The sequence below is a fragment of the Corylus avellana genome, chromosome 8, assembly GCF_965113065.1.
Source record: "Corylus avellana chromosome 8, dhCorAvel1.hap1.2, whole genome shotgun sequence".
NCBI classification, from domain to species: Eukaryota; Viridiplantae; Streptophyta; class Magnoliopsida; order Fagales; family Betulaceae; genus Corylus; species Corylus avellana.
In genome coordinates, this window is record NC_142497.1 from 11,942,833 (window position 1) to 11,968,642 (window position 25,810).

A 25,810-nucleotide genomic window follows, 5' to 3' on the forward strand; every position below is an offset into this window, starting at 1 on the left:
AAATTGGTGTTGCTATGGCCAAGTAGTTGACGATGCTCGAATTATGTAGCAATCTCTTATACAAAGTGGAGTTTCTCATGTTCGACGAGAAGTGAACAATGCAGCTCATAGGCTTGCAAATAGTTCACTCACAATTATGGAAGAAGTGATTCATATGGAAGTGATTCATATGGAAGCTCCTCACTGTGCTTTTGATATTGTAATGGCCGAACGTATTGTTCGAAGTATTCATCATTATGATTGAATGGTTTAAAAAAAAAAAAAAATAGCAGCAAAATTATCTCAGATCTCAAACATATGGAGTCTCCTCCATTTATTTAAGAAACAAAATTTTTACAGACAAATAAACTCATTTGCCAGAGACAAAAATATATCATAAAAAAAAAAAAAAATTACATTAAGGAATTCCAATAATTTTCTATTCCTTGTCGCTCCAATGTGATTATCTCCCTCAATAAAAATAAAATTAAAAAAAATAAATTAAAAAAGGTATTACTCTTGTACTTCATAAATGAGCATGTGGAGGCTCACCCCTTTATATGAATGCTTAAAAAGACTACCATTGCAGTATGGAAACTTAGTTAATCCTAAACCTAATCCAGAATCCAACCCGACCTATAAAGAATATGACATACAAATCACCCCTTAATCCTCTAATGGTGGACTAGCTACATCTACCAAAACTGCTAAAAAAAGCACATAATTACAAATCATGAAAGTTTTAGTCACTATATACCTTGATAAGATTAGAGCTGCGTTTACAGACACAGAAGGCTATAGAACACCAATGGTATGAAAGCATTGTCAAGTTGTGCTGTGTACGCTTCCAACAAACCACTCACGGTCACGGCTAGGAGAAGAGATAACCAATGCTGCAAACATTGGCATGGAGACGTCAATAAATGCATCAATAATCCAAACAAGACAACAGACAAATATCAAATTTCCTTCACTAGTAGTTGCACAAATTTCTTCATTCTTCTATGAAGCCTTTTTTTCTTTTTTTTTTTGTGTCCTTTTTCTTTTTCTTGGGGGGGGGGGGGGGGGGGGGGGGGGGGGGGGGTGTGGATGTTGGGGTGACTGAGTGTGTTAGGACGGGGAAGGGGGATTTCGAAGATGGTACAGGCACAAAAATAAGTCCTTTTAACTTGAACCTAAAAACCTCAGGCATAAAGCACATGCATTAAAGTACAGATTCAAGAAACCAATAGTAAGAATCCACATAGAGAGAGAGAGAGAGAGAGAGAGACCTGGCTAAGAATATATCCAGTAGATGCTAGAAGTGGAACCAGAACTGAACAAGCAGCCAGGACAGATGTTATACCAGCTGCAGTCCCTTCAATAGTTTTCTCTAGCAAGTGGAAAGAATACCATGTTGGAAATTAGCAAAATACCTATTATTTCAACGAAAAAAAAAAAAAAGAAGGAAGAAAAGAGAGACTAGATCTGTAGAAAAAGCTGTGGTTTGAGGGATACTTACTGCCAGTTTTGCTCCACCTAAGAACACCATATTTGTGGCCAACCATTGATGCCTGGAGCATTAAAGGAAAACCATTCTATTAATTCTCTCATTACGACATAGAACTACATATGAACAACTAGGAAAGATAAAAGATGGCAGTCAAAATGATTGTTAAGTAAACCTCACAATTTAACAGTATTCTTATATCCTACTATTCCGCCATATGCATGTTTACTCTCAGTAATGTTATTTTGTTTGTCATTTCTAGGATTAGTAAATCACATAGGATAGTGCTAAACAAGTATTTGCTACCATCTTTCACAGGGAATAATCATGGCACCCTAGATCAACATGGCAAACTAACCAGAGGCACCGCGCCAAGAGTAACATTGTTGTCCTAGTTATTTATTTGTTACCAGTGTGATTAATGGGAATACACCTACAATCGGGGATGCCATTATGAACTTCAACTCTAATATCTAAGCAATTTTGGCTATTAAGGAAAATCTATGACTTCATGACAAGCCCATAACAGGATACAGCAAGATTGTAAGGCATCAGTTTGACGAACTAGTGATTAAGCTCCACATAGATAAAAATTTGTTTTTAGATTTTCGAGGCCCTACAGTTCCAAGGAAGAAAATGATAACAACTTAATCAAAACCAGATACAACTAAGAGACTTGTAAGAGAATGTGTCGGTAACAATTGTGTCAAGATCATTGGAAATCTTTAATTTGGAAAAATGGAATTTCCTAGAGCACAACTCCGAAAGGATATCATGATGGCAGACCATGTTAGTTTTTCCTCTAACTTTCTTACTGTACCTCTTCTACACTTTGTCTCTTCAATTAGAAATTTTCTTTACTTATTTTCTTTTTCTTATATTGAAAGAGACGATGGGAAAACAAAAATTTACAGAGAATGTACTAATATATGCAATGGCATGATTGTTTCCTTTCATGATTCCCATCAATAAGATCATTTCCACTACAACTGAATCATGGGTTGAACCCTCTAGTTCAACAAGTTCCACAACCTCAATCCACTTCTCTATAAGAGAGATCAATCTGAAGTCAAAGATTAAATCAAAATAAGTTGGAAAATGTAGTACAGCTTGTAAGTGCAAATAATCTTCTTCCCGAATATGAACTTATACATGATGACTCATTTTTACAAATTGGTAAAGGAAAGCTGACAATTTAAGAATCTAAACCTATATCACATTGCTTAGAATTGAACAACACACTTCATCTACAGAAGAAAATGATAAAATACACAGAAGGTACAATTCCCATCCTATTCATGAACTCATAACAGATAATGCACCTTCAATCCATTCAACCTTGATACCTTACTGATAAATCTAATAGTCTGAAAATGCTAAAGCTTTTATGAACCTAAATATCAGAATAATGCTACATAGCAACAAGCAGACTCACCATTGTATCTCCAATTCCGAGACTTAAAATTCCAGCAAAAGGGGTGAGAGGTCGATCATTATAACCAGAAGACATCCAAATTGGAAGTGCGCAACCCAATAAGAGTGAGAAATGGCTGAAAAGGCAGATAACAAAAAAAAGGAGGCATTCAAACTTCTCCGTATCAAACATACCATTTAAGGTTTGAGCTACATAAAAAATGACAAGGCATACCTGACAATAAGAAGATCAGAATCACGATGGTCTGTAAAAGCGTTCATAAATTGATGTACAAGTTGTCCCAAAGGCCAAATTCTCCATACCTGGCTACAAGAGAATGGTTATAAAAGATCAACCAAGAAACAAAGAAAGAAACTTCAAAAACCAGTTTAACAGTTTTTAAGCATGTAAAAAACACAAAAGATCCAGCTTGTAACTCATAACTACTAGGATCATAATAATTTTGCTTCACTTTTGGAAATGATTGGGAAAAAGGTCTAGGCAGCTGACCCAAACTAGTTAGGGAAAGGCTTAGTTGTCACATTTTGTAAGGATGAGAACATAATTTCTGAACAAAATGTCCACATTATGTAACTTAAGACTTATAACGATTCCTAAAATTTCAATCTTACAAAAAAATATTTCTTAAAGCTCAACTTTTCGTCCCAGTAAATAAAACTGGCATTATGAGATTGCAATGCATTATGCAATATTGACACCTCAAACCTTGAGTGATAGGACATTTAGAAAGTAATGAAAGCAATGGAACAATTATTTGAGTCAATTTTGTTTAGGAAATATGATAAATGATGTCAACATCAATAACTTACTCGAATAATTTCTAATGCCAAGAAAATTGCCAAAGCTGCACCAAATGCTAGATCAAGAAACTTTGGCTGAAAAACAGATGCATAGTCAGCAGTATTACTAAAAAAGGGGGTTCCAAGAACGGACTAGTACAAAAGATACATCCTTTTTACTCCTAAATCACCTGGAAGATAAGGGCAGGCACAAACATTGAAACAGCCATCAGATGGTAGTACTTTCGAAGGAGAATCCTTTCAATCTTACTATTCTTTGAAATGTTGTAGAACCGCAAAACCGACACATATATCACACACACCCAATAGATACATAAAGATAGTCTTTTAAGTGGTTCCGAAAAAACAAATGACATGACCCTGTCAAAAAAGATATGACACAAGCATTAGAAGCTAATCCAGACAAAATAGCTAGATAAACCTGAAAATGATAGTGTAGAAAAACAACCATTAACAACTACAGTAAGTAACCAAATCAAGCATGTTGTAGATTTCAGGAGTTTTACACAAATAATATATATCATTTCCACACAGAATAGGAGAATAACATGACAGACAAATGAAGTAAAAATCAGAAGTTATTTCACCAAATCAAATTATCTATATGACTCGTGACAATTAGGATGAGGGAAAGCATACAAGTAATGACTCTAACATATATTATCACTAGTGGAGTTTACACCAGGGAATAAAACAGGAACTTAGCATGGACCCTACAAATTCAAAATGCAGGAATTATTTGTAGCAAAAAGAGCAATGACATACCGTTTGATGAGAAGTTTTAAAAGAAAAAGAAAACTAACATGTGTACTTCTAGACTTAGATCACAACAAATAGACAAATGCTTGCAACCTCTCCCCCAACTAGAATACAACTAAAACCACAGTGCAAACATAACACTCACATCTGTGTGGAGACAGATCTCTAAAAGACTAAGACAAATTGGATCTGATCAATAATAATGGAGGAAAATGGCAGATAAATCATCTACGAGAAATGTTCCTAAGTTTTGTTCCCACTGCCTGCTTCAAGGCCACAACAATTAAAGTTGCAGGCATCTTCTTCCACCTATGGAAAAAACAGAAAAACCCCAAAAGCATTCAGAAAGCCTTTCACAAAGACCCTACAACAGGGCAATCCCTAACTGGGTTAGGCCAAACTCAAGGCCTCAGATTCTCATGAAAGCCAATGATAATCATCAGAACAAAACTGATCACTATTCAGCCCTTAAGATAAAGAGACTTCTACCCGCCAGTTGGAGAGTATCTTACAGTCAGTGGCCACAGATTTCCAACCTCTTTATTCCAGAGAATTCATAATATGATTAGTAGCCCCACACATCTAGTTGATGATAAAGAAATATGACATGATACATCACATAACATTAAAAATTGAAAGCAGAACCGAACAAAATTCTAAGATCAAGTTGATTGGATTGCTGATGCAGATGGAAAGCACTCAAAGTTCAAATGGATGACATTTACAACCTCTCTGTGTTTTGTATCACCATAGAACGAAATTTTTATACTGAGGTACAATTCTACAAGACAATCCTATCTATGATAGCACTGTGAGTAATTATGAAAACCATTTACAAATGTAATAATTGAACACTCAAGTTGCAAAACTTATGAAAAACAAGTTCCCAAGCCAAGGAAACTGAGCAGTGCAAAGTACTATTCTCAATATCTTATTAGCTCAGATAAGCTTCAATCTCCACACAAAACATTCATAAAGATAGAAGTTTTTCAGAGATATGACTGTTTATTCGATATTGTATTCTGATCTGCAAGTACTAGCCCATGCAAATATGAACATGCACATAGACCTACATATAAAATTACTCAAAGCAATTACATACCATGAGAGGGTCCTCCGTTTAACTACCTTTTATTCAATTTATAAACTGCAGAACAAACTAACATGCTGTGTTGTAATTGACTTAAGACTTTAAGCACTAATTCTACAATGGCAGTACTGAGGCAGCAGCTTATATGTTTTGCTCATACACCAAGCAAAGGATGCAAATCCATGAATCAGAAAATACTGGCAAAAAAGCACTACTCCATCACCTACCTGTGTTTATGAATCCAATAATAACCACTCTATAAACTCATTACCACCAGATCATATTTGATAATAACAAAATGTAGTGGAAGAAAATATAAGCATCAAAGTAAATTAAATATTGATAGAGAAATAATACCACAACAATGGATGTAAATTGAAATCCTGGACAAACTGCATCCACAATGGGATGATCACAATCAAAATAAATCCAAGGGATGCAAAGAATATAAGAGATCTCCCTATTTCGTTGCATGTCCTTGCTTCACAGTAAGCTCTACTTAAAGAGCGTTCCCATACTTTAACAACATACTTAAAGACCATTGGTAAAAGAAGAAGGCCTAGTAGCAACCCCTGCAGGAAGAGAACAACCTTAGCTATCCAGTTACACCCTTCAAAATAAATTTCATCACTTAAAGAGTAATACCTGAATAATTGTAGCAATTTCACTTCTTTTGATTCCATATTGTACAGAAACCAAATCAGATGAACTTAAGAATCCAATCACCTGTTAAAACAATGGTATCCCCAATAAAATGTACATAAAACCATTTTCCAGGAAGAAATATAAACTACCTAGGTAGAACTGCACTAACCTTCACAATTGTACATGCCAACATGTCACCAAAATAAAGAACAAGGCCCCCAGTCACCAAAAGTGCTTCCCCTAAAAATAAAGAGGGAAGTAATAAATAGTTACAAAAGAACAGGAAACACCTATTAAAATGACCAAACAATAAGGTTCCACCGACTAGACTCTTAGAGTGATTCAGTCGATACAGAGGTGCACTTGAAGTGGGGCGTGTGCTGTCCCTATTGGGCAGGGCCCTTCCCCATAAGGCCCCACCATCGGGGCATAAGTGCCTCTTCCTACCCATATGATATCTCCTTCAAAAGAAGGGACATTTGATTATCTGATTAGGCCAACGCTACAAATATTCAACTTTAGCTATTCAAGGCTGATATAATGGAAACATTTAAGGAACAAAGGATGTTCAACCATTTCTCAACAGAACTTGGGCACTAAATATTGCCTAATTTCTTTAGCTTGTGATCTATTGCTTACAGATATTTTTTTTTTCTTTTTTTTTTTTTCAAAAAAAAAAAAGTAATGATATTGAAGGCATACCCATATTCATAGCTATATACTTTTAGAAGCAGGACAAAGGTCAATACTTCTCAACACTCGCTATTATTTTCTTACTAAGCATTTGTTTGTAAGCTTGTGCGCTCCTATAAAAGAATCCACATGCCATAACAGTGCTCAAACACTATAATTTCTCTTTTGGCTGTTCTTTTATCCATTTTCTTAATTTCCTTTTTCTCCCTTCTATGATAGAAAACTTCATTGCATTCACTGAGGAAAAGGTGACATAGAAACGTTGCAAGACACATACCAATTGAAGCACAAGATGGAAAGGTATTAAGAGAATGCTGGATTAGTTTCACTGCTGCCAATCCATGACAAAGCACCCATAATAACTTCAATACTGTATCAAAGCCTGTAAACAAAAATAAATAAATAAATAACAATTGTATTTGTACTCGATAGAAAAAGTGGTAACCATCCATCTGATAGAAACAATTAGTTTAATTTTTTTTTTTTTTTTTTTTTTTTCAGTTAGATTTTAAACATAAAAATTAAGAATACAAAATAAAAATAAAAACGTTATAAGAAACTAAATCAATTTTCTCATCTTTATCTTCTGATCCTGATCATTGTAAAACACCACAGATGTTAAAAAATTAAAATTAAAAAAAAAAAAGAACAAGTGCAGAATTAAAAACTCACCAGTATGTGATGTTGTAGCAAGAGACACAGAGCATACCACAGAATATAAGACTATACCACTTAAACTAAGCTTAGCATCCAAACTATTACGTGAACGAGGCCCCATATTGTCAGTTGCACGTGATATAACTATGTAGAGGAATACAAGCACACCCAAGCTGGTAGCAGATGAGGCCCAGTACTGCATAGTCAGATATTCAAGCTCTACACAGTGAAAATTGAACAGTGTCAAATACATTGCGGTATTGCAATAAAATACATATAACAGAACAAGAAAGAAAGTAAGTAAGATGAAAGCCAGAAACCCAAGAAATTGTATTATAAGATAAAAACAATTTATACGACAGAAGTGGTGCATCAAAGATGTAACATCACAAGTTACAACCTTTCCCATTTGAAAAATAAAAAAGGTGATAATTTAATGACAAGGGGTGGTTGGTTAAATCTTATGTGCTACAAGTTAATGATGTGCGAACCCTTTCCGGGAGAAAAAAAATGTATTAAAAAACAATAGTCTCAAGAGCTCAACTCCATAATATGGAGCCGCAAACCCAGGAAATAAAAGACATTGTCAGAATATTAATTAGACAATTAAATTTACCATTTCCTATCCGCTTAAACTTTTGTAATAAGTGGTGATTTAATATGGTATCAAAGCCAAATGTCTAGAGTTTGAACCTTGTCTTTATCAATTCACCTCTCATTTCAATTAAATATTTCACATGTTGAGTCTCACTTATTAAGGGGAAGTTTGAGCTCACACGTAAGTGAGGATGTTACAATATTAATTAAATGATTAAATTTAATATTTCCAATCAACTTAAACTTTTGAGATAAATAGTTATTAACATACCTTAGTAGCAAAGAACTGTTCTTCAACCACATATGATTATAGACTCAAACTTGGTGCAATTCTCTTATATCAGTGAGCTATGTCTCCATATCACATAGTAAAATCTTAGAAACCATTAATTCAAAGGAAACATTATATCTCTTCAGTTATGATATTGCAATTCTATTTGTTTCTCGTATTGAATATTCAAAACTAAACTATATTTTCCTATGAATTTCTGTGTGCGCGTTTGTGTATACATGAACATATATAGAAACAAAAGTATCATTTAAGTGTAGTACCCTCAGTTGCAACTTCATGCAATGACAATGCTCGTGACAGCTGTATCAACTTTGAGAGCATAAGCGCGGGAAGTGTTACTGCCCCAAGAAGTATTCCTGATGAAGCACCAGGCCTGGAAGAAAACATTGATATCTCAATTTTACGAAAACCACAAACAAAAAACAAAAAAAAAAAAAGAGGACGAAAAACACATGTAATTAATTCTTGGACATCATATACAATACAAGTCAAATTACTTTGAGAAAAGACTACACCAATACTGCCATAATGTCACATTTACCGCTAAAAGCATGCTTGGCATTATGATGAAAAATATAGTTTTTAAAGTGAAAAGGAACTATTTGCGAAAAATGAGTTTTTTCAAAAGTACTTTTTGGCCCATTTTAGAGTTTTTTTTTTTTTTTTTTTTTTTTTTAAAAAAAAAAAAAAGTTAGAAGAAAAGTTTTTGAAACAAACCAACTTTTTTATTTGACACAACTTGTTAAGTTCTAAATTACTTTATGTTCTTCAAGCCAATGCCAAATAATGTGTAAATTGAAAACACAATCGGTTTCCAAAACCGAAATTTCTCATTTAGATATCCGACGCTTTTTGAGCAACCAAACCGAGAGTAGAATTCACACGCCAACGTCAATTTTGACTTGCAGAATCATCAGGAAAACCCCCAATTTTGATTAAAAACCCTAGCTAAGGCATCCAAAAAAGAGTAGGAAAAAATGGAAGAAAGAGGGTTGGAGAGGGTACCTGGTCTTGAGAAGGGAGAGGGAAGGGGAGGTGTCGGCGGTGATCTCGACGAAGAGGGCGGAGAGGGCGAGGAACGAGAGAGCCAGGCCGTGAAGGAGAAGAGAGAGAGGGAGAGAGAATAAAACGCGAGCGATGAAGAGGAGGACCACCGCCGTCTCACCGTTGAACCCCGACGACGACGACGCCGTGCTCGCCATTTCACTGCTCTCCTCAAATTTCAAAAAAAAAATAAAAAAATAAAAAATAATAATAATAATAGTAATAACCAAGAATTCAGAGGCAGAGAGAGGAATACGGTTAGAAATTGGAATTTCGCGGGAAGAGGCGAGAGGGAGAGGAGGTGGTTCCGTTAGGTGGGTGGACAAGGCAAATACGGTGGGTGGGCCCCAGCAGACTCAGTGTCAAAATTTCATTGGTCTTGATGACCAAAGAGAAGTTTCTATTGGTACCGATGATGAGTCTGGTGGCGTGAGTCTTACTTCGAACGCGCTAAAACCAGCACCAACTGTGACTTGGTCCAACTTCCCTTTTCTCACATTTTGCTTTCTTCCATGAAATAACATTAAGGTAGCTCAATGGATGGCCGTAGATTAGTTTAATGAAATGAAGGTTACTAATTTAAATTTTTTTTTTTATGTGAACATGTCAAATAAAAAAAAAATTAGCATATTACTTCTATGTTGTTTATTAATTTTTCACATATTAAAAGTTTTTTTTCAAAAAAAAAAAAAAAAAAAAGTGGTCATTATTTCTCTCCTCAGATTTTTAGAAAGTAATATTCATGTAGGAATACAAGAATACTTAAAATTCTTCTTAATTTTTGAGAAATGATATGTGCTCTCCAAATCTTAAGTAGTTATTATTTTCTAAAAAAACAAAACAGAAACTTCTCTTATTTCTCTCGCTTGATATTTAGAAAATGATATCCATCTAAGACCATAAAAACACAAGAATACACCTAATAATACCCACCTAGAACCAAAAGAAAACATAGCATTTTTCAAAGATAAAACTAAAGGAAGCAAAATTTATTATAAATTTGGAGAGCTATAGATTCCCCGAGGGTAAAAAATACTTCTACCCCTAAATACAAGTACTGTAGTAGGAGATTGGAAAAATAAATAGAGTTAACTACCTTTTGCCTTATGTGGTTTAACAATTTTATTTTTTGTCTCTTAGGGTTTAGTTTTTATCGCAAGAGGTACCTTGGGTTTACATAAAAACGGTTAAATCCAAAATTTGATAAAAAGTCATGTCAGCACCATTAAAAATTGACATGTATCTATATACCTAATTAAAAATAAAAATTTAAATTTAAATTAAAAACATTAAAAAAATATATTTAATTAAATTTAAATAATAATAATTTGGGAGTCACTCGGCTACTGCCAAGGGGCCAAATGGCGCGGCAGAAACCCCCCACCCCCCAAAGGCCCAATGAGTTTAGATGTGGTTCGTCACCCAAGGACTACCCACAAGGCAAAAGCCTCCAACTGCGAGTCTGCGGCTACTTCTACCTTGTGGCACTTGTCCCAAGATGCAAAAGCGGCTGTTTGTGTCTTATTTTCCTCGAATGCAGAATACATGAATGCCACTCAACCATTGCATTTGGATAAACGTCAATAGAGATATGAGGGAAGGAATGCTGCCTCAACATTTTTCAAGCTCCATTTCCAACACTTTCAATCGTTAGCAAACAGAACAAATGACCTGCAAAAGGCAACACTAGGAGGATATGGACAATAGTATTCAACACCTTTGTATAAATCCTAAAAAAAATTACGAATTATAGAAAAATTATGTCAAGGGTTCTTCTTGATAAAACTGAGAAAATAACAGGAATAAGGAAATTAGGCCATCCTTATTGTACTTGAATAAAAGTGGGGCACAACCCTCCAAAATATTATAAAATTGTCCTTTATTAAAAGATTGCAAGTTTTAAGTACATTGAAAGAACAATAAGGGCAACTCAAATAAAAAGACCTTAAACCACCTAACAAAATACAGGTAAACAAAAATTAAAAAGCAATGCAACAAATAAATGATGCAAGCCAATGGTTTCAGAATAGGATTCTCTCAAGTCCATTTGGACTAGAGAGATCTCCGTTGATGGTCAGAATGGCCCTAGGAGAATCTTAGGGTCATAAATAAGACAAGTGTCCCATTAAAAATAAAAATATTAAAATATTATTTATAAGTATGGCTGGACCACCCCATTTTAACTAGGATGGCCGGCCAGGGGTGGCCAAACCACCCCATGGCCTATGGAGGTGGTTCGACCACCCCCATCTTGCAAAAGGAGGTTGCCGAACCACCCCCAATCTTCTTCTTTTTTTTTTTTTTTTTTTTTTCTTTGGTCCTTAAGGGTGGTTCGGATACCCCAAGGGCCAACCCATTATTTATTTATTTTTTTCGTTTGGCCCTTGGGGGTGTGCTACCCCCAATGGCCAACCCATTATTTTTTATTTTTTCATTTGGCCCTTAGGAGTGGCGGAGCCACCCTCAAGGGCCACCATTTTTTTTTTAATTAATTTTTTTTTAAAAGAAAGTTATAACTAATATTTTAATATTTTTATTTTTAATGGGACACTTGTCCCATTTATGGCCCTAAGATTCTCCCTAGGAGAGGATCCTATTCCAATGGTTTTTTGGCATAAAGACCAAGAAAATGCTTTAAAGAGTTTCCATATAGCTTCCATATACATTATTTTAACGCAAAATATTTCTCTCTCATCTCTCTTTTCTTTGCTTTTCATGAGGATTGCGCTGAAATTTTGTTAAAAAAAATGTGAGGATAAGTAGAAAACTTATATTTTGTAAAAAAAGAATATTTAATTAGTAAGGTGAAAGATAAGGAAAACTATTATTTGAATAGGAAAGAAAAAACTAGTTTAGTTCCTAAATTTAGGTAAAATAAAAAAGAAGCTAAAAACCACCTGCAACACCTTTCCAAAAAAAAAAAAAAAAAAAAACCACCCTCAACAAATTCCTTAGGTGTTTCCAACCAAGAAAACCAAAAGTGCTACCTTAAATCTAAAGTAACACTTTTGCTTTCCTTAACATTATTTTCATATAAAAATGATTTATCTTTTCTCTTCCTCTATCATTTATTTGAAATTATATTTAAATGACTTGGCTTATCTTTCTATTTTCCCGGACATCTATTCGAAAGAGTATTTAAATGATTTAAAAAATGATAAAGTAAGTTATTGTGAAGTTTATTTAAATAGGAAAACAGAAAATAATGAGAAATGATAGAATTTATTCATTTTTCAACTATCTTTTAATCATATCCATAATGAATGAATGAATCAACCAATGAATTTGTGTGGGATCTACATGAGTACTAACTTCGGACATTTTACACACCAATCTGTTTCTTACCATGTAAGAATCATATATATATATATAAGAAAACATATGTTTCTCACCCTCATGTCATTGGATTTGGTTCCCCTCATATTTTCTAAAATATGAGATTCTCATATTCTAAAATCTTGATCATCCATTTCATCTAACGGTTTAAACAAATGCAGAAGTTTGAATTAACAAAGCAAGTGGATTTGTACCTCGGTAACGCACAAATTTTTGCATTTATTTAAATTGTTATATTAAATAGAAGGCTCAAATTTTAAAATATGAGAATCTTGTAGAGGATCTCAATTCCATGTCACTTTACTTGCAACATTTTTGCTAGAATCGCTACCCTCTATCCCCTCAATATAGATGATATATAGTGCCGTTAAAAGATTTTATCCTCAAAATTTTAGGGAGCAATAAAAGATTCAGCTAAGAGACATGACTCACATTCCGTCATTGTAGGCAACGGGGTCTAATAAGTTGTACTTTGGGAATTTAGTCATTGCATTCCTTAGAATCTCTCTCTCTCTAACAATGACAAACTCAGACACACACCAAAAAAGCCTCATGCCATCTTCATCCCCTACCCGTTGCAAGGCCACGTGATCCCATCCGTTCACCTAGCCATCAAGCTCGCATCAAGAGGCTTCACCATCACCTTCATCAACACCCACTCCATCCACCACCAGACCGCCAAAGCCTAACCCGACACCACCGCCGTCGGCGACGATGACATGTTCTCCGCCGTCCGCCAATCAGGCCTCGACATATGCTACACCACCGTGTCCGACAGCCTTCCCCTCGACTTCGACCGCTCCCTCAACCACGACCAGTTCATGGCTGCCTTGTTGCACGTGTTTTCAGCACATGTGGATGAGGTGGTGGGGAAGATGGTCAGCTCCGCACAGCCACGAATCACTTGTTTGATTGCCGATACTTTCTTTGTGTGGCCTTCAGAGATTGCAAAGAAGTTCGGGTTGTCTTACGCTTTGGTGTTTACCTTGTATTATCATCTCGACCTTCTTCACAAGAATGGTCATTTTGCTTGTCAGGGAAAGTATAATGTCTATGTTTTCTTTCTCTTCTTTTTCATTTTTTATACGACCCACCAATTTGCAACAAAATTATTGGATTAAAGTTGAGGACTTACCTATTTAATATAAATAAATTTTTTTTTTTTTGGAGCAAATTAAATAAAATTTATTAAAGTTGACTTATATAGTCATAAATTTATGTCTCGACATGAATTGACAATTATTTACACGACCCCTAAATTTGACAAGAAACCAACACAAAATTAACCAGTTATAGTTAATGGTAAGAACCCACGATAAATTGAACAGAAATAAGCAAATAATTGAAAGATAATAAACTCCACTACAGAGTTAGAGACAAACTACAAAGGCATAATAATAATTGCCTACTAGACATGAACGTAGTAACTACCCACTACACTAAGTTGCTACCCTACATTTTTTTTTAAAGTTGCTCCATGATTTTTGTTATCAGTTGAAAGGTCTAACCCGTTTAATTAAGTGAATGAAGTTATGGTTGACTTATATAGTTTTATGCTCATATTTAGACACTGACCCACACCCAACATGCTAGCACGAATTGTGACCATCAATATGAACTACAGAATCGGTACCAACTTTTTATTTTTCAACTTTTGTGGTGATCAGATATTGGAAAGAACACCATATAGATTACATACCGGGCGTCCGAGCTATTGGACCAAAGGACATGATGTCGTATCTTCAAGAAACCGATACATCATCGGTGTGTCATCAAATCATATTCAAGGCGTTTCAGGATGCTAGGGGTGCTGATTTCGTTCTATGTAACTCGGTGGAAGAGCTTGAATCCGAGACAATATCAGCCCTACGTGAAGAAATGTCATTCTTTGCCGTCGGTCCCATTTTCCCATCTGGGTTCACCAAGAGCTGCGTGCCCACCAGCCTGTGGTCCGAGTTGGACTGCAACCAATGGCTCAATAATAAGCCCCACGGCTCAGTCTTGTACATCTCATTCGGTAGCTATGCCCACACTACAAAAAGGGACCTTGTAGAAATAGCTAATGGGCTTTCACTTAGCAAAGTCTACTTTGCTTGGGTGCTCCGGCCAGATACTGTGAGCTCTGTGGATGCTGATCCGTTGCCCGTCGGATTTAGAGAGGAGGTCGGTGACCGTGGGATGCTCATGCCTTGGTGCTCTCAGATTGAAGTGTTGGCCCACCCAGCGATCGGAGGGTTCCTAACCCATTGTGGGTGGAACTCAATATTAGAAAGTATTTGGTGTAAAATTCCATTGTTATGTTTCCCTTTGCTAACCGATCAATTCACTAATCGAAAATTAGTTGTTGAGGATTGGAATATTGGGATTAACTTAAGCAATGAAATGTTGATCACTGAGGAGAACGTTTCATTGAATATTAACCGTTTGATGGGTGGAAAATCGGGGGATTAGTATAGGAAAGCAGTCAGCCACGCGAGGCAGATATTGGAAAATGCGTTGACGCCAAACGGAACATCAGAAAAGAATCTGGACCAGTTCATGAAAGATCTAACGGCTAGGATACAAGGAAGAGCTGAAATGCTACATATTCATTGAATTTTTTCTGTGATTATTATTTTTAAATTTTATTAGCCAGAACACTGCTTTTATTTCTTTTGAATGAAAGCAATGCTTTTAATTATTTTTTAAATTCTTTACAAATGGGATAAGGGGTAAGGGTTTAAAAGAGCATATTTGTACAATAAGAGCATGTTATGGTTTGCTTTTCAAGGCATGTTTAAGCGTATGTTTGAAAGACCTAAAAGTGTGTTTAACACTCAAAAAATTTATTTGAAAAAAAAAATACCCGTCTGGTAAAAAAAAATTAGAAACACTTTAAAGTATCCAAAAAACCTAAAAATGGCCAAAACGCACTTTTGGCAAAAACTTAAAAATGAAACTTTTATTTTTTGACTTAAAACTCAATTTCTCAAACACAATCTCAAAGATGCTCTCATTCTAGATCATCAAATGAATTTGGCACAATATTTTGTTTCATATATAATGTCCTTTTTTGTCATTTTTGCAATTAAAGTACTTTTGAAGTTTAGTTACACAAACATAAGTAACACTGAAATAGCACTTAATACATGTTACCAAACAGCATAAACAACATTTTTAGTAGTAGCACTTTTAGCAAAAGCTCATAGACAAAAAGTTATATTTCTCACTGTAATCTCAAACAGGCTCTAAGTTTAAAACCTAAAATAATATGCACTTAAGACATGTTACCAAATAGCATAAACAACCTTTTTAGTAGTAGCACTTCTGGCAAAAGTTCACAGACAAAAGTTTTATTTTTCACCGTAATTCCAAACAAGCACCAAGTTTAAAGCATGCAATTCCCACAGTAATCTCATAACCCAGACATGTCTACTTTCAATAGTAACCCATAAATCAGGCATGAAACACCAAAGCCTGAAAACCTCTTTTAATTATGGTAGAGACACATGTATCATTTCACAAAGGTTTTCAAAACTTAATGGACAAGCTAAGCAACAACAAAAAGAATTATACAAATGTGAAGGGTCCAGGGAACAAGGCTCACACTACCACTACTTTCATTCATCTTGTACTTGTGCTTTTCTTATCCTGATTACATTGAAAAATTTTGTTTACGGATTTATTTTTCCCCAAACGAAAATGCAGTAAAACAAACACCAGAATGCGATACCCAACCACCATAAGAAACAGAATGAGTAAATTCTCCCACTTGGAATTATTGTCTGAAGATATGTCATATGCGCTACGAATGGCCTGAAATCCAGTTATGGTCCTTACCTGCCCAACTGCAAAGGAAGTCCCTAGGTATTCATTCTCCAAGAGGCCCTAAAACATGAGAAAATGAATTCAAAAGATTACGAGGTCGTTCAACAAGAAATGAGGTTTCGAAGATTGTTTCCGGCCGATGCTGGGAAATTCAGAATCAGATGCCAGCAATTTGATTTGATATAATAGAATGACCTTGTGAATTTACTTGCCTGAATAGAATATGTATGGAATGCGACGTAGGATAATGGATACATCCACATTGGTCCAGGCAAAGCATTTCGAATTCTGAAATAGCCTGCGGCAAGCATCATTAATACCTGAAATGTCATACATCTTTACTATCAGATTACCTGAATCCAGAAATGATCAATCATAACGTGGATGATTAGCTCACACATTGTTTATGTAAAACGCTGCTTCATTCATACACAACCCGAAATAGAAGACTTAGAAATGCTAATCTGAAGTAAATAATATGATCCTTGTTGGGATCATAACTCACATGTATGGATACCAGTGTCAAGATGCTCCAGAAAACATGTTGCCATAAAGAAACAACAACTAGCATTAGTCCTTCGTTTACTAAAAGGCACATGAAAAAATTCAGCACAAAGTACATCAACAAGCTGAATTCGTCCTGCAATCCTATTAGGAAATAGAAGACAAGGCTCGACGAAATGGAGATTAGAAACAGGAACGGGATGCTAGAGAGAAGCTGCCCCAGTAAAAAGACAAATGCACCCGAATGCTGGTTTGATTCTTCACTAGCATATATCTGCAAAATGGCCATCAACATGATATAGGTCAATTCTGAGATAACGGTGAACCTGGGAATTTTATTACTATATGACAAGATAAAAGCTCAAAAACTAAAAAATTAATTTAATGTCACATGTTGGCAATAAATCTACATAAGCCTGAGTAATTGTGTTGGATAAGCCATATGTAAGTCATTTTCATCTAGGGCATGGATAGGAAAGAAATGGACGATTTGATTATTCAACTATGTCACCAAGGGCATTCTGAGCAGAAATGAGCAGAAGAGAAAAAAAGGGAAGGGGGGCAAAATATGTATTCATACAGATGCATGTATAACCATGTCCATTTCTCGATATTCAGGAATTCTGTTCCCAACAACCTATATCCATTTAGAATCCAAAAATCCAATCTGCCCCCTCCTATTATATTATAAGCATGGTTGAAATAATGAAGAGCAAGAAGCATATGCATGACAGAGAAAAATCACTGCAACAAAGGGAGCCCATAAGTCCAACATACCCTTCCTGGGAAAAACCAGTGATTCTTATCTTTACAAGCACTGACATGTAAATATCGTAATTAATTATCATTATCATCATCATCATAGTCGATCATAAGTTGAGGACAGCCCTCTAAAACATCCTCAAATCATATCACAGGCATCACACAATGTTAAGAGGCTATCCTAGATGACTAGAATGTCAAAATACAGATGAGTATAAACATGCATAATTAACAAACCATGAAACCAGAAATTAGGTAAATACTTTAGCTAAAAAGAGCTATGCTTTATTGCATGCATATCAACCACATATTGGAAAACTCCTTTTTATATATATAGCAATCAGGATTACCTTGATTTCTTTCAGCAGTGCCGGTACTCCAGCAATGCTTAGAAGCGAAGTGAATGATATAAATACAAATATGGCTGCAACTCTTGTCTGCAACATAAAAGATGAAGTAAAAAAGAAATTAGCACGCAAATTACAAATGCAATAAATATCGTGGATGCATATTAATAAAGCTATTGGCAAAGAATTGTCCAAACGCAGGGAAAGAAATCTCCACTTGAAAAGTTAACATATGCAAGGCATAACTAATAAACCCAATCCACGTACAGATATGCAAGAACTCTATGCTGATGCAGCCCACATAGATTGTGGGTTGACAAGCAGAATAATCCTTAAAACCTCCATATAAGGTAGTCCAAATAGCTCAGATTCCTTGGGGGTCTTGCATGTCACAGGTTAGGAGGCCCAGTGTCTGGTCCTAGGTAGCAGGCAGAATTCCCAGCATGCACACCAGGTTGGTCAGAAATATTCTACATAAGGCCTCTACAACAAATAGATTTTGACATTTTTTCTACACATTGTATAAACCACGACAAAAAACCAATTCACACAAGTAGTGGCCATCACAAATCATCACTATCTATAATTTGGATGTCTTAGAAAATGAGTTAGGCACATTATAAGCAGAAGCAGTCATGAAACCATTAGAGTTCACCTAAGACAATGATCAGCATTTGAAAGATTTAACTATATTTCATAACTATTGCACCAAAGTAATATATAAAAATATGATTTGAAGATACTCACCACAACTGAAGACAGAGAATGTCCCAAGCCAGAAAATACTGTACCGACACAGAGAGTAAGAAGCATACAAAGAATAAGTCGAAGCCAGTAGAATTTCCATTCCCTTGACATAATTAATAACGATCTCCAAGTCAGGACTGCAATTCGTGTAGCATTGCTAGCCTTGCCTTTACTTTTGAGGAGTGGACCTTCCTGTAGATGTAATTGCATCTCACAAGTTAATGAAGGCTACAAAAGCCACTGAACACCTCTTGATGCAGACAAGCAGGCAAGAAAAAGAAAGCAGAGGACTGAATTAAGTCTAGTGTGCGTATTGGAACTGTTGCAAATTTTAAGAGAGGGTTTTTTTTTTTTTTGGGGGGGGGGGCGCAAATGTAAACTTTTTGACTTCACAATCATTACTAAGTTCACTCAAACCTCGTGTCTATGAAGCTAGTTTAACTATAATTTTCCAATCTTAGCCTTTCACCCAATCAACTTATTTAGGTATCTACTTCCCATTTTTCTGATCAAGGAAGCTCCTTTTCTCCAACCTTTTATTTACACATGCACAAACCACTAAACAAAAGGGATTCCAAGTGGTTGCCAAAATTAACCAACCTCTCTCCCTAATAGAACAGGTGCATAACCACTGTATACATGATTGAATCTGTGCGGCCACATATAAGATGACACAAACAATTTTGCCTTCTGATGTGCCATGATTCACATGGAGCAAAGCTGGCCCTTGGAGAACATGGCTCCCCCCATTCACAATCACATGTGCAAACCATGATTGCAAATCAAGCATTGTTGAAATCAGTCAAGCCATTTTTCTGCTGTAATACAAGCAGCATTCTACATGGCACAACATGCCACTGTAACCAAGCAGAAACGTGAAGATTGGCTATTCTTTTCCTCAAACAATTAAAGAGAGAACTAACACACCCCCACAACAGAACATAGTACGTGTAATATGTAACTCACTGTGATGACAAGCCTAGCCAAAGCTACACACATACAAATAGACAGAAAATTTATCAATAGTGTTGCAGACAGAACAATATAATAATCATACCTTCTCTGTGAGTCGCAGTATCATACTTTCAACTGCAGCAGCGTCTGCCGACGATTTATAAGTTGCTTCAAGGGTGCGTATTGCCACAGCAGTATCCATATTCACCGATGAGAAGTCCCCATGCTCATCCTGTTATATTGCTCCAGTCCATCCAGAGCACATTTTCAACCAAGCAATAAAGAAAAATGGGCTGCTAAAATTTGTGGCACATGTTCAATTACCTGCCAATTTTTGCACATTGCAATGATCCTGTCGAAATCCGTGTTTATAGCACGTAAAAAGTGATCAGAAGGGCTTTGCATAATTGGGCAGGGAAATCCAGCATTTGAGAAGTGCTTCATCAGCAGAAGATAAATTAATTAATATTAACCTAAAATGCTACATTTAAAATCAAATAAGTCACAGAAAAGGCCCCTTGCAATTTCCCAAAATATACAGGTTTCCAGGATTCTCTACAACATGGAAATTATATACATGTTTCAAATTCGTTATGAAAACCAAAAAAATGTCTAAAAAAAGAGAGAAAATCATTTATACAGTATTATTTACCTGTAAGCAAGCCAATGTTTCTCCAAAAAACAGGGTATTCCCATTTGAAAGCAGACAAATCCGGTCAAAAAGGCCAAATACTTCTGTGCTGCTCTGGTAAATGGTAAAAATAAGAGTGCACCCCGTGCTTGCAAGTTTCTTGAGTGTAACCATCATCAGAAGTGCAGAAACACTGAATCAAAATGTTTCCAACAGAAAGACAAAAAAAAAAAAAAAAAATTATGAGCAAGTAGGGAGTGTGCCAATCTGTCAGAACTATGTATGAATTTTACAAGGGTTAACTCCAATGCAGAGACAATAAAATATTAGAATCTTTAGAATAGCAGCATAGCAACAGCATGATGCCAAAATTATCAGTCAATAATTATTTTGCCCAAATTTCATTAATTGAGAACCCCACCCCCCCCCCCCCCCCAATCGCAATATATTTCTAATTTTTAAGACCAGTTGCAATTTGTTGGCAAAATTGATGTACAATGCAGGGAACAGCCAGGTCTATGCACACACAAACCAGTGCACAGTGTCTTGGGAATGACGAGTGTCATCTAATCAAAATAATAATAGTGCTACCAGTTATCCACAACAGAGCATCATTCGATTGTGCAGTGTGGTAGGGAGTAAACAAGAAGTTCCAGGTAACTGTCAGAACCTCTAAAATCTAAATCAGAGTAACAGAAAAAAAATTACCTGTCAAGATGATATAGTGGCTCATCTATAAATAAGATATGTGGCCTCATCACAAGTTCCCTGGCAATGCTAACTCTCCGTCTCTCACCCCGAGGAAGGCCCTTCATATAACAGTGGCCACCTATCAATTTGTTTGCATAGTCACCAAGTGACATAGCATGGATGGCATCCTCTACTACATTCCTTTTCTGACAAAAGAAACCAGGAAGCTGAAGAAGTGCTGAATAGTACAGAAACTCCCGGACAGTTAGGGATCCAATCAGAGTGGTCTCCCTCTCAACGAATCCCTGCAAATAGGAAAACAATTATGAACCCCAAAGCAACAGAACACAATAACCTTTTTTTTGATTGTTGCACCATATAACCTTAATCTTTTGGCCAATTACTAATTTAACCACTAAAAAAATTATTTCAGAAATGTGCAGCTAAACTTATGATTAAGCACTTTCACAATAAGAAAAATATAGCGCGAGCTCAGCTTGAAGGCGCAAAATAAAGAGTTAGGAAAGGGTTGCAAAGTGTAAACTTCCAGATTGCCTCTGGATTACTTTCACTCTGTTTAAAATTAGGCATGTCGAGTGCAAAAACATAAGCTAAGAAATAGCACAGGAGGAATTTTTTATACAAAGACCAGAATAAGGGAAAAGATTGAACCCATGCATTAGTGAAAAACTGCAGGGAAGAAAAGAAAAGAATAAACTGAAGAACTGAAGATTTGATAGTAAGTGCAGTTGCGTAGAACTTACATATGACCCATAAGGCATGTGTGATTTTGCCCCATTAACAAACACTTCGCCATACATTTTGGCTGAATGATGTAACCTTCCTAAAGTAGAAAGAAAGAACTAGTTGAGTTTCAAATAAAATCCAAAAAAAAAAACACACACACACACACACAAATTGAAATTCTCAAATTGAATTACAAGTGATGACATGATTTACAACCTGCAAGAGACCTTAGTAGAGTGGATTTCCCTGATTTAGCAGGACCCATGATAACCGTCATAGTCCCCGGGAAAGCATAACCGTTTGAACTCTTAACAACTTTGTCAGAGTACTTCCTTTTCCCCTTTATTGTAACAGTCAAGTCTTTCCATACAACTGAAGCCCCTGCTATTTTCCTTACAACAACAGCACCCTCGGGTAATGGTGGAGATGGCAAGGACCCACTATTAAGCTTCGAAAGAGATGGGGAGGCCGGTGTGGTCGCAATGTTAATAGAGTCACCTCCTTCCTCCACCCTTACATCAATATCTGTATCCTCCCATTCTGGTGAATCTTCAAACGAGATGGGTTGTCTCAGTGAACCAGGTTTACGCAAATAGAAAAAGTTACTTGAGGGCACCCTACTAGCTGGACTACTTGCTGAAGATGACGAAGACCTATAATTATCAGATTGAGACTGTATTTCTTCCATTATGTACTCCCAATTTTCAAAACCTCAATTTTTATGGTCTAAATCACAAAACCCCAACAACACCCATTATGAATGGAATCCTGCATAAGAATTTAAAGTAAGAAAACTTAAGCTCCAGTTGAAAAATTCTGTGACTCAAATATATACATCAAATAGCACAGCCAACATTATCTATTTAGTTGTTGAGAAAATGAAAGGGGGAAGGGTGAGGAAGCAAATTCATCTAGGATTGAATACAAATGCCTGCAGTCAGCTTAACATAAGAAAGCAAATCTGCCTATGATTAAGCAAATCATAACTGTTAAGGTTCTAAGAAAAAGGGTCAAGATTGGAAATAACATAAAAAATATGCCTACCAGCACATTTCAAAAAAGTATTCTTTAGCAAAATTTCAGAGAATAACCCAACATTTGGAACATCGTCCTTGTTTTTCACACTTCCATTAGCATGAACATGAGAACCAATGTACGATATTTAACGCCGAATTGGACAGGGCTCTGCTTAGCTTTTTGGAAACCAAAACAACAGAAAGCAGTCTCCACTCAGTTTGCTCAGCAGTTTAAACCCAGCTTAAAGGAGAAATGAGCTCTGTTGGAGAGCTTCACTTCAAGACAATAAGAAATGATACAGAATAGAATGAATAGGAAACTTGAGGCAAAAACCCAGAAGCTCAAATACACTAACAATCTATCTAATCCCATCGGTGTTATCCTTTCTCTATTCTTTTCATATCATATCCACAAAATAAAAGCCGTAAACAACAGGAAACGAAATGGCAAATGCATTTGTGTTGTTCAAAAAATACTCTGTTTTGTAATCTCATAACCAACTTCTCAACTATATAAGAATTTAAATAACCAAATCTCCACTTGTATGCCGAAAGCAAGTAAAAAGAAAATACCAAACCTTTAAAGCGCAGCCTTCTCATTCTCTGAGACCCAACAAGACAAAAACCCCTCTCGGCTACTCCCAATCACAACAGAAAGTAGTACCTTTCTTTGGCCTACCTGAGCTGATTATATCATGTCCAGTAAACATCTAGAAACATAAAACCATAGACCAAAAAAAAAAATGCTTTTCTTTTATTTTCATTGCTCAGCAACTAAAAAGAGGATAAAAGCTACCATCCGAATCGAATACAATAATGGAAAGCTGGAGCGAGAGAGGATGGACATAAGAGACAAACCTGGATCTGAGTTAGAGAGACGGAGCCCGAAGAGAGAGAGAGTGAGTGAATGTGAAAGGAGTGAAGAAGACAAAGAGTACTCAGCGTAGATAGTACTATTATTTAAGTGGATTATTTGACGCGCTTTTTCGGGGTTTTTTCATTGCTTCGCTTTGCCTTTGTCTCCCTCGTTACCTATTTTTATTTCCTGTTCTCTTTTCTTTTTGTTTTGTCACTTTTTTTTTTTTTTTTCTTTTCTTTTTTTTAGTAACGTTAGAACATATACATATTTTTATTATCTCACAATGTCACAACCACAGTCTCAACTAATTTTTTTTAATAATAATTAATTTAATAATTGATTTGGACCTATGCAGACTAATTGTAAGATAAAATTGTTATCCTTTTTTTAGTAATATTAAAAATTATATTTTTATCCTATAATTTTAAAGTACTCAAAGTGAATAGTCTTAACTAACTTGTCCAATAAAAGTTAAATTTAAAATAAAGTATAAAGCTTGTTAAATGATTCTTTTGTGAATTTTTTTTAAAATTTTCAAAGAAAAGTAAAATATGAATAGCTCATTAGGAATGCTTTGAAAAATTTACACAATTGTTGTCGTTGTTCAGTTGTAGAAGCAAGAGGCAAAAATCAAGAAGAATTGCTTGAAAAAAAATATAAATATTTATTAGACTGCTACATAATTATCATAAAATTAGGATAATGTGACTGTAAAAATTAGTTATTAATTTTCTTTTTTATAAGTTATTGTTAATTCAAATGTTAATTTTTACTATTTTAATATTTTAATAACCGTGTATATATATATATATATATATATATATATATATAGTATTTAATAAATAAACAACAAGGAGGACGAAGCAATCTAATAAAAGAGATGATAATGTTTGGGTGGATTTTGATTGTTGAAGGAAAGCAAAGCAACTTTAAAGTGTCTGACGTGATCCGGGAGATGACAATCTGTTGTAATAATTACTTTGAAAGAGCCTTCCTCAAGAATAATAATAATTATTATTATTAATAAGCAAGCCACCAGGAGAAATAATAATAATAATTATTATTATTATTAAAGTGAGCCGGGGATCTGGATTTTCTGCTGCCAACGCATCACTTCCATAAGCAAAAGTAGCATCATTCTGCTCCTCTTCATGCTTTAGATGATTACTACACAGTCTATACTATACATCTTGGAGTTTGGGTTTTTTTTTTTTTTAATCTCTCTTTATATATATATATATATATATATATATATTTCTTTTTGTTTCAGTCGTACTATGATTTTATTTTACATGATTATTGAATCAAACTTTCACTTTTAACCTTTTCCGTAGTTTTTTTTTTTTTTTTTCTTTATATAAATAAAGGAGTATGGACAAATAAAATAATGAGTATCTCTTTCTTATTTTCTGAAATATTAAAGCGTGTGTAGTTAGAAGAAAAGGGTTTTCAATGATGAGTCCGGAGATTTCAGGCACCTGCCCAAGAGGCCCACATATCCCATTGTTATTGTCCAGCGATTTGGCTGAGTGGCTGAAAAAAAATAAAAAAAAATAAAAAAAAATCATATTTGCTTTGTTTTTTTAATTGCTTAGATTTAATTTAAAAAATTTCATGAAAAAATATAAAGTAAAATAAAATATGAAGGGTCATAAGAATAACTAAAACATATGCTGTAATTTTTTCAATCATTTAGATTTTATTTTAAATTTTTCATAATAAGGAGAAAGAGAGTAAAATTAAATTAGACCTATAAACAACATCAATCTCGGATAATTAACTTATTTAGGTACACTTCTTTTTTTTAAAAAAAAAAAGAAAAATTATTTTAAATACTACCTTTGTGAATTTCGTGAGGGTATTTAAGTGAAGAGTATTCCTTGAGGGGATTGTGATTTCTTATATTTAGGTGATTTCTAGTCTCACAATT

The 25,810-nt window shown here is 35.1% G+C and overlaps 2 protein-coding genes and 1 pseudogene across 4 annotated transcripts; 1 reads left to right on the plus strand and 2 right to left on the minus strand.

Annotated features, from left to right (window-relative positions):
* Positions 1–330: 330 nt before the first annotated feature.
* LOC132164301 (phosphatidate cytidylyltransferase family protein) lies at positions 331–9,930 on the minus strand. The gene is made up of 15 exons (XM_059574788.2): positions 9,737–9,930; positions 9,442–9,642; positions 8,697–8,809; positions 7,563–7,766; positions 7,168–7,272; positions 6,367–6,437; positions 6,198–6,278; positions 5,910–6,124; positions 3,874–4,063; positions 3,713–3,778; positions 3,117–3,205; positions 2,904–3,018; positions 1,481–1,532; positions 1,251–1,351; positions 331–872 (listed from the first exon to the last, which is right to left on the minus strand). Exons 2-15 carry the CDS (start codon positions 9,636–9,638, stop codon positions 759–761), a joined length of 1,713 nt encoding a protein of 570 aa, XP_059430771.2. The 5' UTR covers positions 9,639–9,642; positions 9,737–9,930; the 3' UTR covers positions 331–758.
* A 948-nt stretch (positions 9,931–10,878) lies between these two features.
* LOC132162943 (UDP-glycosyltransferase 86A2 pseudogene) lies at positions 10,879–15,411 on the plus strand (annotated as a pseudogene).
* An 829-nt stretch (positions 15,412–16,240) lies between these two features.
* ABCG3 (ABC-2 type transporter family protein) lies at positions 16,241–23,981 on the minus strand. Of its 3 annotated transcripts, none has more exons than XM_059574509.2 (13): positions 23,880–23,981; positions 23,600–23,705; positions 22,222–22,773; positions 22,023–22,102; positions 21,277–21,563; positions 20,590–20,761; positions 20,262–20,375; positions 20,041–20,169; positions 18,984–19,175; positions 18,240–18,326; positions 17,129–17,401; positions 16,836–16,943; positions 16,241–16,683 (listed from the first exon to the last, which is right to left on the minus strand). In XM_059574509.2, the coding sequence occupies exons 3-13, from the start codon at positions 22,691–22,693 to the stop codon at positions 16,420–16,422; spliced, it is 2,178 nt and encodes a 725-aa protein (XP_059430492.1). In that variant the 5' UTR covers positions 22,694–22,773; positions 23,600–23,705; positions 23,880–23,981; the 3' UTR covers positions 16,241–16,419. The 3 variants fall into 3 exon arrangements, with proteins under 3 accessions (XP_059430492.1, XP_059430494.1, XP_059430495.1); XM_059574511.2 differs by having other exon boundaries at positions 23,600–23,700; positions 23,880–23,969; XM_059574512.2 differs by lacking the exon at positions 23,600–23,705 and having other exon boundaries at positions 23,880–23,945.
* Positions 23,982–25,810: the final 1,829 nt, after the last annotated feature.

What these genes read in the sequence shown, in the direction of transcription:
- ABCG3 (XM_059574509.2), bottom strand. Translation starts at nt 22,693, where the DNA reads ATGGAAGAAATACAGTCTCAATCTGATAATTATAGGTCTTCGTCATCT. An exon ending in CAATGTGCAAAAATTGGCAG is followed by an intron (nt 20,170 to 20,261) that starts GTAATTGAACAT and finishes GCAATATAACAG; the next exon opens with GATGAGCATGGGGACTTCTC. An exon ending in TACTGCGACTCACAGAGAAG is followed by an intron (nt 19,176 to 20,040) that starts GTATGATTATTA and finishes TTACATCTACAG; the next exon opens with GAAGGTCCACTCCTCAAAAG.
- LOC132164301 (XM_059574788.2), bottom strand. Translation starts at nt 9,638, where the DNA reads ATGGCGAGCACGGCGTCGTCGTCGTCGGGGTTCAACGGTGAGACGGCG. An exon ending in TCCATCTTGTGCTTCAATTG is followed by an intron (nt 6,438 to 7,167) that starts GTATGTGTCTTG and finishes CTTTATTTTTAG; the next exon opens with GGGAAGCACTTTTGGTGACT. An exon ending in TCGGAATTGGAGATACAATG is followed by an intron (nt 1,533 to 2,903) that starts GTGAGTCTGCTT and finishes TTAATGCTCCAG; the next exon opens with GCATCAATGGTTGGCCACAA.